This window comes from Centrocercus urophasianus, unplaced genomic scaffold, assembly GCF_019232065.1.
Source record: "Centrocercus urophasianus isolate 14NV4802_14NV808 unplaced genomic scaffold, USGS_Curo_1.0 seq_19, whole genome shotgun sequence".
In the NCBI taxonomy this organism is placed as follows: Eukaryota; Metazoa; Chordata; class Aves; order Galliformes; family Phasianidae; genus Centrocercus; species Centrocercus urophasianus.
In genome coordinates, this window is record NW_024884744.1 from 5,380,395 (window position 1) to 5,396,185 (window position 15,791).

The window sequence follows — 15,791 nt, forward strand, 5'->3', positions numbered from 1 at the left end:
ACAAGGTTGTTTGTTTGTTTTGTAAGTACTGACCTGCTTTTCTATCACAAGTTTGAAGATGAGAGCATGGTGACAGTGGAACCATGTAATTATGTTCATGAACATTCTAAATATTTCATTTAAAATATGGTTTTATAAAAAAAATTACTCTAAACTTGAGACAGTGGGGCTTCATATATCATTTATCTCTCTGATTTCAATGTGAAATCTTGCTGATATGGTGATTAATCACTAATAGAATCTACTTACTAATTTGTCTACTAATTAATTTATACTTATGTCCTACTGGAAAAGCAGAGTACCTAGATGAGTCCATGATTTATCTCCTATAACCATAAAAGTTTGTAAAATTAATCCTAAATTCTCAGAACTGGTCTAGATGACCTGGTTTTGTGTTGTATCACCAGGAGCAGAAGGGAGCTGGTAAGTGAATTGCGCTGCTCTTCTCCTACTGCTATGAGCTCCGGTTTCTTCAGCAGGAGCAGATCTTGGAAAGTACTGTTGGTGGTGGTAGAGGTTTGGGGTTTTCTTTAGTTTTTTCTTTTTTTGTTTTGTTTTGTTTTTTAAGAAATGGAATCAGCCCCGCATTATTTTTTTTACATTTTAAACTGTGATGGATTCCTGCTGGCCAAGCTGATTTAGAGTATAAGAGCTTTACAATGTATATTTTTCTCAGATTTTAATAGTTAAGATTATTTTTATTCTTTTAACAGTAATTCAGTTGTGATTGACTGTAATTAAAGAGCAAAAAGCAATTGGGAAAAAAATATATATATTGAAGTGAAATGTGTCCAAACAAATGACTGGGAAAAAAATATATATTTTACAGCACAGAATGAGTCATACAAAATTAACTTTCTTAAAAGCATCTAGGGCCTGTTATTGCAGCTACTGCTGTCAGCATTTTCAAGTTAAACAATATTTACCGTAGTTTTATTTCTCATGAAATTCAACTGTAAGCCTAAATGCAAATGCCCCAATAGCAGTTTTGGTTTTTCTTGGTAAAGCTTTGTGGTTTTGGTTCATTTTTCTAACAACAACATCTAGGGGAACATGGTGAGAAATGCATTCTTGATGAAACCTTGACTATGGGAAAAAAAAAAAAGTGCAAGAAGATTGAATATGTTAGTTTGGTGTATAGGCACTTGGTCTGAGGAAGAATGGGAAAAGGGAAAGATTAAGGTTCACAGAATACTTTGGAAAAGATTGATTCTTATGCATAGGAGCTTGCTGCTAACCTCCAGATCACACAGAGTGCCTGGAAAACTGAGCTGTAACCACCAGAACCAGAGGAAAGAGCTACTTTGGGAATGGAAGCCAAGTGAGGGCTGAGTAGTATTATATGAACAGACAACTTTAATGTAATGGCTAACCGTGCTCTACTCATTTTTCTCACATTTGATCTGCCTGTTGTTTCTTAACAGTATTGCAGTTTTTACTTTGACTGTTCTCATCTTGAGCCAGCTAGTGAAGGAAGCAGGAACAGCAGATCGATTTTGCCATTGGTTTTTTATATGGTTGTTGCAACAAAAAACTTTTTATGCTGTAACCAAAATTGGTTGCCAAGCCCATATCCCAAACACAAGGAAAGGAAAAATCATTACTGAAGAAAATTACAGAAGATATGATGGAAAAATAATATTACTTTCTGCATTAGCGTAATGTTGCTGTCGACAAGGGCGTCATAATCTCCTCTGCAAACAATCTTTTTTTCAGAACTGAAGAAGGGTGTATAGGCCTGAAATTTGGCATCGTCTCAACAAAATACTAAATAGCTGTCAAATACATTTGAAAGACGTGTATGTGTGGTGGGTGTTGATTTCTGGAACGAGTGCAGCTGTTTGCCCTTCCAACAGGTGACATATCTGTTTTGTATTCCCTGCGTAGAGAATAGAGAGAGAAGAATCAAAAGGAGAACCATTAGAAAACAGCTCCAGATTTTTCTGTTTCTGACTATACAAAGAGGATGTAATACCTTTAGTACATTTCCTAGGTGAAAGTTGCTTTTTCAGAACAGAACACCAGATGGACCAATGGGGTGTTCCCTCTGGGCAGCATGTTAATGCTTGCCACTCTTCCTGCTGTGAACATGCCTGAATCCTCTGCTTGTAAACTGGATTTAACAGCTGCAGCTACTACTAGTCACAAAGATAAGGAAATTCACTGCAATATATCCATATTTCTCTTTGTTGGTTTCATGTTCTATTCATGTTAGTTGACCTTTCTGTAGGGGAGGTATTACAGAGAGCCAATGTGATATAGATGCAACACCTTTCATGTAGTCCTCATTAGATAGCCTTCAAAGGCTTCATTGATGAGGGATTAAAGTAGGAAAAACATCATAAGAGGTTTCTGGTAGTTTCATAACAAGATGTACCTACCAGACAGAAGGTAAGTGCATTATTTTTACATCAAAGAATAGGTAGTTTTGAAATGGGCTTTCTAAGGAAATAATGATCTGTTAAGGTTAACTCTCTTAATTTTTTGTGTACGTTCAACTGAAAGGATATTTAGCGTGGGTTTGATACTTCACTATAAATATTCTCCACACAAATAAGTGGAAGCATAGAAAGGGGCATGAGTTTAATTGGTCATCAGTTTGCTATGTCCAGTATTCTACAATTTATGATCCTCTTTGTTGTCTCTGTAAAACAGCTTTCAAGGTTACTTTGAGCACATTCAGACTTCTGGCATTTTACAATTGCTCTTTTATCTTTATAATAAAATATGTATTTAACGGCAATTAAATGTCGAAACAGCTTGCTAGCAGATGGGGTGGATTTTCTGTCTCCTGAAGTTTTCAGAAGTATGTATTGTTTTATGGTCTTTGTTATTGAGAAGGCTGAGCTAGAGTATCACAGTGGCTTTTCTGGACTTAACAGTTTATCCTTCTTTCTATTGCCTATTTTTATGTTGTTGTTCTCTGTGTAATGTTTTCTTCACCCTTCTAATTCTTACCTAGAGTTATATTTAACACAATCTTCAAGTCATGGTGCCCCTTTAACCAGCCAAGTAGGACTGCTCATATAAAAAATAGATATTTATATCATTCAGAACCAGACGGTAGCTTTCTAAAATCATTTTAAAATACACTATGGGATCTGATTTCAGATGCTTCTTGCTAAGTTTTTCTGTCTTTAAATTCAAATAATGAACTTGGATATATTACTATAAAAATGAAGATCGTAACTGGGGCTGTTCTTGCTTTCTTTGTATTCTTCAACTGTACCACAAGCGTTGCAAAGCAGATCCCACTGAAGTCTGTCTCAAGTACGATCCTGAAATGTATTATGATTTTTTTTGTTGTTATTTTAGTTCTTTTAGATTTTTTTATTTTTTTATTTTATTTTATTATTTTTTTTTTTTTCTGCAATGTGATGACTGATTTTGGTACTTTGTATGCAAGTTGAGTTCCTGAGATATTGTGCTGTGGAGTGCAGTTACTACTCACTGCATTAACAACCATTTAAAGAAATTCTGTATGAATTTTTATTATGTATTTATATGTAGAGATTTAAATAACCTTTATTAATACACTTCATTGAACAATAGCATGTGTTTTTAAAATGTCATAAATGCAGAGAAAACTTTAAGTATTACTGATATACAATGGATGCTATTTATAAATTCAGCCTGATCATTAGCCATGCAACTACATCTTAAAACTGCCTTTAATTCTTATTCTGTGGGTAATACTGCCATAACCTGTTAGGAGTTTATTTGACTAAAGCCTTGTATTAAATGACTCCATTAATTCTGGAGTCAAAATTATATAGAAGAGATTTGCTTTACTTTTGAAGGGCAAAACACTCATCTTTTAATAATTTTCTAGTAGAAAGCAGTATGAAATGGTGTTGGGAAGGTGAACTTGTTGGGCAGTTGTTATTACCTAATGGTGGCTTATGTCACTGATGTTTGCAAATTATTCCCTTCACCAACAAAACAGGAGGAGGCAGAGCAAAAGGAAAGATAAATAGCTTGAAGATTGGTTGGTTCAGCTTTCCAAAGGATATTTATTAGCACTTGATGGCTGTGTGGTGCCTCGTAAAACGAGCACAGTGCATCAGCGGACCAGTTCTGAAGCTGACATTATTCAGCATCTTCCCCAAAAACTGGATGAGGAGACAGCACACGCTCTCAGGAGATTTTGAAGTGAAGTCCAGCTGGGGAAGTGTGGCTTGATATGGTGCACTGTAGACCAGCACTCTGGTATAAGCACTATGGGGGTGCCAAATTCCCCTGTCCATGGCTTAGCATATCTAGGAATGTTACTGCTCTCCTGTACTGCAAGGTCACAACTTGTGTCCAGCTTTGGATTCTTCGTTAAGAAGGATGCTGAGAAACTGGAGAGACTGCAGGCAAATGGTTCCTGATTTAGGGCTTGTTTCTTCTTCTGTCAAAGGAAATGTGAGAGCAAACTCTCTTCAGTAGTGGCAGGTGGTAAAAGTAAGGTCAAGTTGTGGCACATGAAGTTCAGGCTGATGTTAGGAAAATTTTCAGAAGAGAAGTCCCCCAGCTTAACAGAGAGGTGTTGGCCTCTCTGTCCTGGGAAGTTTTGAAGGTTCAGCAGGACAGCATCACAATTTGCCTGGCAGTGATCCTGCTTTGAATAAGATACTGGGCTAGATAATCCCCAAAGGTCCCTTGAAACTAGTATTTTTATGAATATATGATTATTCACTTGGAAAAATTACAATGTATTATTTTATAGGACTTTAGCTACAAAAAATTTTCCACTTTGTTCTCTGATCTGCAAAGCAATGAGGCATATGCATAATTTTAAGCATGCGTCATGGCAAGATGCACAAAGGTACCTCAGAATGGCAGCACTTAAGTGATTGCTAAATTGACCAGAATCTGTGAAGCTCTGAACTATCTACATATTTTCAGGGAAGATATTTTTGCTAACCATTTTTGATCCTAAAGGACACTAGCATGATTTTAAAAGATTCCCTGTGGGTTTTCCAGCAACATTTGGATGTCTGAAAAGCATGCATGTCCATTGATCCAAATGTGCTTAAAATTATGCAATGTGCTTTAACTTAATTCAACTTACTTTATACTCTTGCTTCCACTGCAAATAGAAGTGTTTGGACTGCAGGTGGGTAATTGATATGCAAAGTGTGTATGGTAGGTAAACCTGAAACACGTACCTCAGGTGTGTGCTGTCTTCACTGTTACTGGACTGCTCTGAGAAGCATAGGCGAGGGATATTTATATGCCTGCACAAGGAAACAGTCTGTAAATTGGTAGAGAGTGAGACAGACTTTTGGTGGACAATAGGCTGTTCATTATGTCAGTGATTTCTGATGTTTGTTCTCTTCAAAAGAGCTTCAAACAAGCTAAATTCTTCTCTGCTTGTAGACGGTGTTCATCTGTTATGTGGCCCCGGTAATGTAATCTGGAAGTACTTTGAAAATGCCTTAAAGCATCAAAATGGAAGGATAATGTAGTGTAGGATTTGGTTTGATATCTATCGCTGCAAGAAATTTAATATCTTTATCATTTTATTCTGGTTGATGAGTCTGAAGTTAGAGAAGCCGTTGATTACAGATACTTACGTGATGGAATAGCTATTGTCAAAGTATGGAGGAAAACGGCACCCCACTGGTGCAGTCTGTTAAAAATGATTTGCTGGAAATTGACTTTGAATGTTTGTAGTGGAGGTCAGTTCCCCTTGGAGGGCTTGTACTTCCTTCGAAGTATCTAGAAGTATGCCATGCTATTAAAGGATTGATTTTTGTTGTAAATATGTATCTGGCAGTGATTTTCATTCATTAAATTGGGAAAAATAAGTGGAGCAAAACAGCTGGGACAATTTCTAAGTAAATTCATCAGTCATTCAGGAACTATGCATTTAAAATACCTATAAATAATAGAATCTTCCATCTAAAAAGAAGTCTTTTATTGATGTATAAGTAGAATGTTACTCCGAAATTTCTTTTTTAACTTCTCATTTCCTTGTGTTTAGAGTCAGAACAGGCAAGTGTTATTTTTATTTTTCCAACTTTATTTTAGCAGCATTATTTTGTACAGTGTGTGCAATAAAATTGATGTGCACAGTTAAGCTTTAAAATGACTTTCAGATAATAAATAATTGTTTTGGAAATTCTGTACCTTCACTCAAATTTTTATTACTATCTTGAGACTGAAAAAAATAATGGAGTAACTTCTGTGTTTTGCCATTGGTACTCATCAATTCCCTTCACTCATATCCTTCAATATATTGTATTCCTTTAAATATCTTATTTCTGCTTCGATGTTTATTGTGGGACCACTGATCCTACAACGAATAACGGGGAGATGAAAATAGAGTGAAACTGAGTTTCTGCTTTTTAATACGTATTTTCAGTTCTCCCAGGTTTGCAAAGGAGACATAAATAAATTGTTTGCATAGACATGAGAAAACAAACCCTCAAGTTTGTTTTTTGTTTTTAAAATTTGTTTTCACAGTTAAAAAGATGGCCTATCACAAAGTGAATGCGGACCAGAGAACACAGGGCCAATACCTTGACAGTGATGACCTCCAGGCCACAGCACTAGAACTGGAATGGGACATGGAAAAAGAGCTGGAGGAGCCTGGCTTTGACCATTTCCGACTCGATGGTGCAGTCCAGCATCATCTGGGAAACTCAGAGAGCCCTGACCTCGATCTTGAGCCCATCCAGCCATCAGCTTCTCCTAAGGGAAGATTCCAGAGACTTCAGGAAGACCCTGAGTACATCTCACACTATTCAAGACAGTCGCCAAAGAGCCACCGCTGCAGTTTTTTTCAGATACTGAAAGTATTTTGTGCTGCGTTGATTTTATTTATTTTTGGAATTATGATAGGATATTATGCGGGCAAGAAATGCCCTTCTCCTCCAGCATCTCCAGAACCAAATAATCCTCAGAACTACCACGAAATCCTCAAGGAAATCAAAGCTGAAAATATTCAGCAAATATACAGGTATGTGTTTTTGTTTGTTTGTTGTTTTTTTTTTTTACTGAGAGCCATCAAATGTGGATATAAAGAATTGCTGTTAATTTTTATTTTTTTTTATTTTTACTTACAAACCTTGGGTTTTCCTTTATGAACGATACTTACAGTAATGTGGATTTGTCTTAGTTGTCTTATGGAAATGTATTTATTTTAAGAGATCAGTAACTTGTTTACTCAGTATATTAATGTTACCTTTCATGTACGTTAATTGCAAAAACACAAACTTTTCAGATTGGATATAGGAGAAAGCACCAGATTTTCTAGTTGCAGTCAATCGTCAGATAACATTGTTGAAGAGCAAAGTGTTAGATTCTGGTCTGTAATAATAGGATCTCCGTGAAATCCCCGTCTGGTCTGTGGCAAATAGATGAATCTTTGCTCTCTATTTTCAGCCTTTGAGTGTGATGTCAACCTTAAGTTCGCGTGCTTTTAGAGGGGAAAACTGAAATCCGAACTATGAGAGATTGTTTTAAGAACATAATCAGGAGGGTGACTCCTTCTCCCAAAACGTTTTTAAAATTTACTGAATTGAAAAAACAGTGTTTTAATACATAGTACCTATTAACTTGGCTATGGATATGAGGTGTTATGAATTGCCTACTGAAACCCCTGACTGGGTTTTATTTTTATTTTATTATTTCTTTTTCCATACAGAAACTTTCCGCTGGTTTGAAAGTTTATAAAATGCTTTTGTACAAGAGTACAATCACTTTTCTCATGCAGTGAATGTGGAAGAAACTAGGTTTTCATGCCAATTTTTTCAAGTTGGTTCTCCATGAAGGAGGAATTTGACTTATTTCTGGCTTCTGGAAGTGACCCAGAGCAGTGAAAGTTCTTTTTTCATGGCGAAAGAAACACATTGCACATTTTTTGATCAGTAATAGTTGAGAAGTGGCAGAATTTATATACCCAGGATTAAGGAGGATTGTTGTAGAGGAAATCCAAAGAGTTTGTGTGGGTATTTCTGAAGTAAATTGAAAGTAATTATTGAAATATTCCAATATAATTTGTCTCTTTTTTTTTTTTCATGAGGTAAACTTGAACCTAAAATCCTTGAAGTGGTTAGTAGCATGCTTTGAACCAGTATTACTACTAAATAGAAGTTTAAAATGTGTATATATGCATTATAAAGGACTTCATGCCAGTTTTCATGTGCTGTTCTGGCTCGACGTTATGAATCCAATTATTTTCTTCATGGGAAATGCTATAGGTGATGAACAATTGGGGGTTCTGTACGCTATGGATTTAACTTCTATGTCTGCTCACAAAGGAAGGTAGACTGAGGTCTGTCATCAGGCTTAATCATGAGCAAAGTATTTTAATAAGCTAGATTCTACTGATAGGATATTACAAAAATTACAGAAAATTGCAGAGAACTCTGTTGGTGTCAGGATGGTATTCCAATACTTTGATTTGGAATTTGGAATTGCTTGCCATTTTATTATTTTGAAGAGTGGTTTTAAAAAGTTCTGTTGTTTCATCACTTTTCAAATTATTTTGGCTAACTATTGAGATGTTAATTTAAGTCTGGCCTTTGGGTAAAATCAATTATAGAAATACTTTGCACCTAATAGAACTTACCGTGTTGCCATACTTTAATTAGCATAATACTTAGAACTTGGTGATTTTTTTCCTACATAACAGCAATATTTCCGCAAATGTCATCAAGCATTGGTTTTCAGTTCTGTATAAAAATATACAGTTGGAGCTTTTAGTTTAGTATATTACCCACAAGATTTTTCTTTATCCAACATTTTGATCTGAGAAAGCTTTTATTGCATGTTCTGTTAAGCTATTTTCCCTCAACATCTGTTTGTCAAGAGTCAAAGCTATTGCAATGAAACCTGAGTATATGGAGTCCCACAAATATAGAACACACAGCATATGTTTCTTGGGGAAAGAAAAAAAACCTGACAAAATCAATAAGTGTTATTGTAAGTCTTTCAGTGTAATATACTTTGAATTACTAGGGATAAGTGGCAGCTGCTTAGCTTGCAATTTCTAAATGTTACTGAGAATGACATTAATTTAATTTTTGTAGCTTACTACTTAGATCAGACTCAATAAATGTAAGAAATTTTGCTAACAATTTTGATAAAGGAGTTAAAGGGAAAATGTGTTGAAGACACAGTTGTGCCAATCCTTTTACCCCGGTCGACATTGGCTTAATGTACTTGGAGGTCTGGAGTGGGATCAGCTGGGATGACGTCTGCTGCAATGGAAGTTGTTCTGTGTATTGGGACCCTCTGGGCTTAAATGAAGTTGCTGAAATGTGCCAGGAGACTTCTGTTGATTTACTTTTTTTTATTGGGATTTGGACTGGATTCTGCACAAGTTAACTGGAAGGGTCACATATGACAGCAGTTTGTCTTCAGAGTTTGCTGAAATAGGAGAGAGGCATGCCTGCTACATTTCTTTTTTGACTCAGAGAGTGCTCATTTGCTGCTCTGTCTTCAAGAAAAGCAAGAGGAAAAAAAAATGAGATAATGAGTCTACTATGTTTATTTTATAGGAAGTTTTGGTTTTTGATTTGATTTCTATAAATTGACTTTGTAAGTGGATTCATATTGAATGATAAATGTGAAGAAAGATGGACTGTTGTGGTGCTGTTTGTGATAATTTTAGCTATACCTTACTTATCTGATCAGTTCATTCTCTCAAACGTTATTTTAAAAATCCTGACGGCCTTGCACGGCCTTATTGTGCCATTCCTTTCAACAGTGAGAGTTCTCAGCTGCTAGCACATTCACAGCCTTATGACTGTGAAAGATGAATACGTGTTTCCGTGATTAACAACACGGACCTACAGACCAAAGACGTTTTCGCTTTGCTCTTCATCCAGTCCGTAGGGCTGTTCTTACATTTCAGCTCTGCTTTTCATTCTATATATCCTCACTCAAATCTTTCTTCACTGAGATTTCTTCCCCCTCGAGCAATAGGGAGGTTTAAATCCCTTCGTAATGCATCTAGTTGTAACTAACTGTCCTTTGGAGGCATATCTTTTCCTTCTTCCAGATGGTAATATCACCTGCAGAATCTCACAAATCCATCTCTGGCAAGAATTGATTTGTCACCAGTGCCTGGTTCTATCTTCAACTTCAGCTTAGTTCTTCAAAGGACTGTAGGAAAGTAGATAGAAGCAGCTCTCCTTACATGGTCACTGCCACAGAAACAAAAGTTGCTTTGCAGCGAGGAAAGGACTTTATATCTTTGTCTGAAAGTGAGAAAGGAAACTTCCTTCAGACCCAAGTTTCTGTTGTCCCTCAGCAGTTATATTCAGTGTTGTTAAGTCCTTGGAGCTTCAAACATTTGTATCAAGTAAAACTTGCAAAACACTTGGCAAGCAAAGAGACCCCAGAATGTCTTGGAAAAGCTGAACTGTGGAAATTTGGAATGAATTAAATTTCCAAGTTGCTTATAGGAAAAACTGAATAATTTGTCCCATAAATGAGAAATCTCAGCAGGAATAGATCATCACCTTCCAATGGGAAGAGTACAAGGGGAGAAAGGAGAAATAACTGACTTTTGTTGTGCTCCTGGTGGCTGCTTCTCCCAGGAGAGACCCATTCTGTCCCCACTGCCATTAATAGCTACTGTTCATTAATAGCTACATGCTGACATATTCATGGGTGAATAGCTGGCCTAGACCATTTCTTGCTTTACCTGGGGTCTGAGGAGCTGTCTGTGTGTTCTCAGTATGCGAATAAATCCTGACTTCTGTCATGCCAGCACGGGAGAAATATGTTGCAAATAGTAAGTCTGTGGGAATTCATCCTATTTGCTGCTGTGTATCAGTCTCAGATATTTATTGTATTGCCGTAAAAATGCAAGCACTAAATATAGTTAGCCTGAATCTGAAGTCCTCTCTGCTGCATCTTTAGAAATTGATATTGTGATGCTCCTGGGTAAGCAGGTGCTCAGTGAACTCTCTGGATTTATTTCTTTCCCCTATTTTGCGTAGTCACTTGGGATTCTTTTCATTCACATGGCAATTTTCAATGTGTATTTATAAGTACAAAGACCTTTTGAAAGGAGATAAGAGGTAGTATCATACAAGTGAAAGTTCCCCGTTATCCTCCTGGTACCTCACCCATAAAGAATGGCTCTGAGAACATGAGGAGGTACCTTTTGTGCAAGAAAGATGCCCTGCATGACCCAAGCCATTATGTGTGGAACACTAACTTGATAAATTTCAGCTCCAGATACCTACTTATGTCCAATATGATTTTTTCCCCTGCCCCAAAATAGTCTGTGTTTGTACTTCAAAGGTATTAGAAAGTCTTGTCTGCTTTATAGTTTTCATTGGTTTCATTTGATTTGCACCCCCCCCCTTTTTTTTTTTTTTTTTTTTTCTTTTTTTTCTTTTTTGAATGGCTTAACATAGCTCTTTCATTTGTTTCTCTATGGATGGAAGAAAGAAGCATTACATTGATGTTGTGATATATTATATAGTTTCTTCCATTACTGTCAGTTGCAGCATATGCTTATAAAATCCCTCTTCCTGTTTGAAGAAACATCTTAGCTTATGGTTTCTTCAACATCTAAGGACATGATTTATATATATCAAGTCCACTATACAGTTTACTAAAAACAATTTTTCCCCTCTGTTGATTATTTTTCTTAATGATCACCATAAAAATATATTGAATCTGAGATGTTTGATTTGGGAAATCATTTACAGTGTGATTTTTTTGTGTTATAATTGTGTTTTCTGTAAATGAAGTGCACAGTGTTGATTTAAAATTATTTTTTGTAAGCAATACACCAGTGTGATATAGTAATGAATTAGATCCAATAAGCTGTACTTTCACATTGGCATAATAAGTAATGAGTCCCTTGATAAATTTTCTTATCTGTCACAGCCCACATGAATGGCTTCTGCCTTACTGCGGCTTTCTCAAATCATCGTGCAGTTCTGTGCTAGGAGAAACAGAAAGGAAATCGCAACTGGGACAACTTACCTCTAAGAAAAAAAAATTGTTGTTGAGGCATAAGAACATGACAGATACTGCCAAACCTCTGAGACCTTTTCATACAAGAAGAGACGCTGAAGGATTTGTGCATTGCATGTGATGTCCTGCATGGCTACAAACTGAAAACTGAGAATAATGCTTTGGAGTATTCTCCTGTAAGGGTATAATTCCAGGTTGTTTATTTTGTAGATTAGCTAATTTGGAATTTTTTGAAGGCTTTTCTTTTTTACCGTTTTTTCTTGAATCTATCTATCTTTCTTTTTTTTATAGTACATTATCTATTTCAATGCAGCGTTCACAAGTTTGGGGTGGAAACGAGGGGAGGAAGATAGGGGGCAGTCCAGTGCTGGTGAGAGATGACAGATGGGGCTGAGGGTAGTAGTTCTGTTCTGTGTTAGGAGGAGCAGGGCCTGAAACCTGGACTTTCACATTGGAGTGCTTTCTTATGGAATATCTAAGTGTTGATCCAGTGCCTCACGTTTTCTAATGAAAAGGAACACCTGTTTTTTATAGGCTATAGAAAGCAACTGAATTTTGCTCTGATGACTCCTTTCTGGACTGTGTAATTTTAACTTTTAAAATTAGGTTACCTTGCCAATTTGCCTCATTTGCTATAAGCAGATGTGTGGCTAGAGTTTAGAGGGAAAACCAATTTCCACAGCTATTAGACATCTACCTCTTTACCATGACTGCTGAAAAGTATGGAGCAATTTAGTCCTAATTAAAAATAGCAACTCTCAGCAGTGACAAGTACTACTTTTTGTCACAGATGATGAAATGGGCTGACGACGAATTTGCTTTTTAAGGTCTAGCATACTTCACTCTCACCTGCTCGGGTGGTCAGGAGGACCAAGGGACTGATTCCCTCAGTTTCCCTGTTTTCAAGGTCTCGGGACCGGCTGATGTCCCCCAGGCCTCATGCCTTTACTGGCAGGTGCTGAACGCTATTTGGAAAGCTAAGGATTTCTGAGGGTTGTTTCTTCAGCATGGGGCAAACTGGAACAGATGGCAAAACATTTATGAATCACAGAGCAGTAACAGTTTGTGCAGTGTTTGGTATACCTGAGGCTTAGTATTGGACTATACCTGAAGAAGTATTTGACTAGACATTTCTGAGTGATTCTGACAATAATACTGGCTAAAAGGCAGTATTTACAGGCAAGGGTTTTATTTATGTCGTCACTCATCAGTTTTATAGACATAACCAAACCATACGTCTTCTAACAGAAAGATTCTGTAGAAAAAACCATCAACCATCACATTCTGTTGAGACAACAAGCAGTATTCTTTTTTTTTTTTTTTTTTTTTGTAGAGCAATTGCTTCCGACAGGGAAATATCGAGGATGTGGAAATTGTACAAAATGGTTTGACATTGTCCAGTCTTTGCACCTTAATACAGGGAGAATTAACAACTTTAACTAGTGGTCCCAGGAACATACTTATAAAGATACTGAGAAACAAACATTCCAGAACAAAGACTCTTAACAATTTAATTACTGGCATGAGATGCGTTATCTGCTAATTGCCTGAACAATAGGAAAAGCGTGCTCATGCTGAGGTAACCGTGTTGGCGCTCAGTGTGACCGTGTGCTCAGGGGTGGCTGTTTTCCCCAGGGAGGAGATGGTGGCACAGGACATTGCAAGTTCCCTTTGTACCATTTCTTAGGCACCAGAACTAACAAATTCCTGTTTAGGATGCGCCTCTCATCACCATACTGTAAAACTGAAGTCTATTGGTACTCTTGAGACGCAGCTTTTGAATGGAGTGCTGCAATTCCATGGTATGCGCTGCAACAATTAGCAATTAGTTTCCTGCCTGTACACATAAATCAAATTAACAAAGCCTCGAGGGGAAAGAGTTTTCTCAGCCCTCTGTGGTTGTGCTTTGACATCCAGTTCCTGCAGTCAGCACCTATGACAGCTATCTACTAGAAGCTTGCTAATAAGTCAGGCTGTTACCAAATTCACTGAGACCAGCAGGACTGCAATTTGTGTGGGATTGGGTTACCATTCATGTAGCGCTCAGGACTGAAGGCTACTAACAGGCAACACTAGGAATCGATCAGGGGTAATGAAATTGATATTGTCTGAATAATAATCAATTTTAATAATTGTCTTCTATGGTAGTCTTGCAGTAAGGGGCTTCTATTCTCACTTCAATTCTCTTTGAAAGCTGATGAGTTTCTGAAGTGTATTACTTGCCATGCTGAAACAAATACAAAATATATTAAAAAGATCATCCTTTTCCAGTAATATTGGAACTTGTCCAGTGCTAGACTTTCAAAATTAAACAAGTTTATTTCATGGTTGCTTTTCCACAATTTCTTGATAACTCTTTATGGACAAGAAGTTAAATAACTCAGGACGTGTGTATGGATCTTTGAATATACGCTGTCTCAGTAGATAATAATCTTAGAATGAGAGTGAAGTCTCACCCTTCATGTCTCCCTTCAAGTCTCGCCCTCACCCAGTGTTTCCCTTGGACACGTTTAATTGATTGAAATTTACATGCAGATGAGTTCTTGATGAACTAGTGCCAGTCCGGAATAGAAAACATGTCACAGCCCCCTTTCTTCCTATTTTTTAATGGGTGAAAATGTTGAAATATTCCAGTTAGATGTAAGTTTCCTCAGTTACTATTTCTTTTTTTTTTTTCCATTACAAAGGAATAGTGAACTCAAGTGTCACTACCAAAACTAAGTATTCTAATGTCTCAGAAGTAAAATTGTTTGGAAATCCTGAATTTAGTATTATTCCTAGTTTGGATTTTTGTATGTGCATTGATAAAAGAAACTGGTCTTCAACCAGCTTAGTGTCTTTGTTTATCTTTTGTGAAAGCTGGAGAAAATTTAACAACTTCCATCTTTTCAGCTGTTGTACAGTTTTTTGCTTTTCTATAGTATCACACAGATTTCCTTGTACCAGTTCTTCCACAATCATATCAGAAAAGATCAGCATATACAATTTTTTCTTTTATTTTTCTTACATTTTCCAGTGGGAGCTCAAACTTTGTTGACCAGTGGGCTAATAGAGCAGCTTGTGAGGCTTAAGGGAAAAGGTTACTGTTCCTTTATATATGCTTACATACTTAGGTTCTGCTCTATGAAATAACAAATTTTGCTTTTTTTTTCAAGTGGTGAACTGGAGCCTGAAAGCTAGAGAAGCCCAGGAGTTTTTCAAAACAGTGGAAGGCAGTGGGAGGAAGCAGTGATAGTTTAAAATGGATAAGGAGACTGTGAAAATGTCACCTTTCATGGAAATCATTTTCTTTGTTCCAGCAGGGCATTTGTGATTTAGCGGAGTGCTCACTTATTTATGGTTATGATTATGGCTGAGGCAGGAACATGTTCCCAGCAGTTCTGGAATCTGTTTCTTGTCGAAGGCTACGTGAGACAACGCTGATGCAGTGCAGATTGGGACCATTTAATTATTTAAATAGCTGGGTGAGTGCTATTTGTGAGCAAAAGGTGGTAGCTCCGGGAAGTTGCTTGTTTCATGACCATTTGTTTGCAATGGTTACTAAATGCTTTTATTTTTAATAAAGGCCAAGCTAGGTGATGGGTCTTGTGATGTGCATTATTAAATACATAGATGAGCTTAAAAAAAAGGCCATACGGTCATGAATAAAGTTACCATTCCCTATCAACTATTTAGGGAACAATGCAAGAAACTGAATTATTCATTATATGCTCAGTGTAAGGCAAATGGAACCTGCTGCTGTGTTGCTAGCAGTGCAGAAAGTGACTAAGAAAACACAAATGGCTTTCCTCTGTATTATCATGCTTGGTTTTTCTTTGCAAATATTTCTAGAAACTGCGTAAGAAAATTAAACTGTT

General features: G+C 36.8%; 1 protein-coding gene across 13 annotated transcripts in view; it reads left to right on the top strand.

Annotated features, from left to right (window-relative positions):
• The window catches only part of NAALADL2 (N-acetylated alpha-linked acidic dipeptidase like 2), a 387,619-nt gene that overhangs the window by 170,119 nt on the left and 201,709 nt on the right, over positions 1-15,791 (top strand). For all 13 annotated transcript variants that reach the window (XR_006169131.1, XR_006169130.1, XM_042820506.1 and 10 more), the window contains one exon: positions 6,454-6,949. Coding sequence is in view for 11 of the 13 variants with exons in the window: in XM_042820506.1 (XP_042676440.1) it covers positions 6,454-6,949 (496 nt within the window). In the remaining 2 variants the exon portion in view is untranslated. The remainder of the gene's footprint in view (positions 1-6,453; positions 6,950-15,791) is intronic.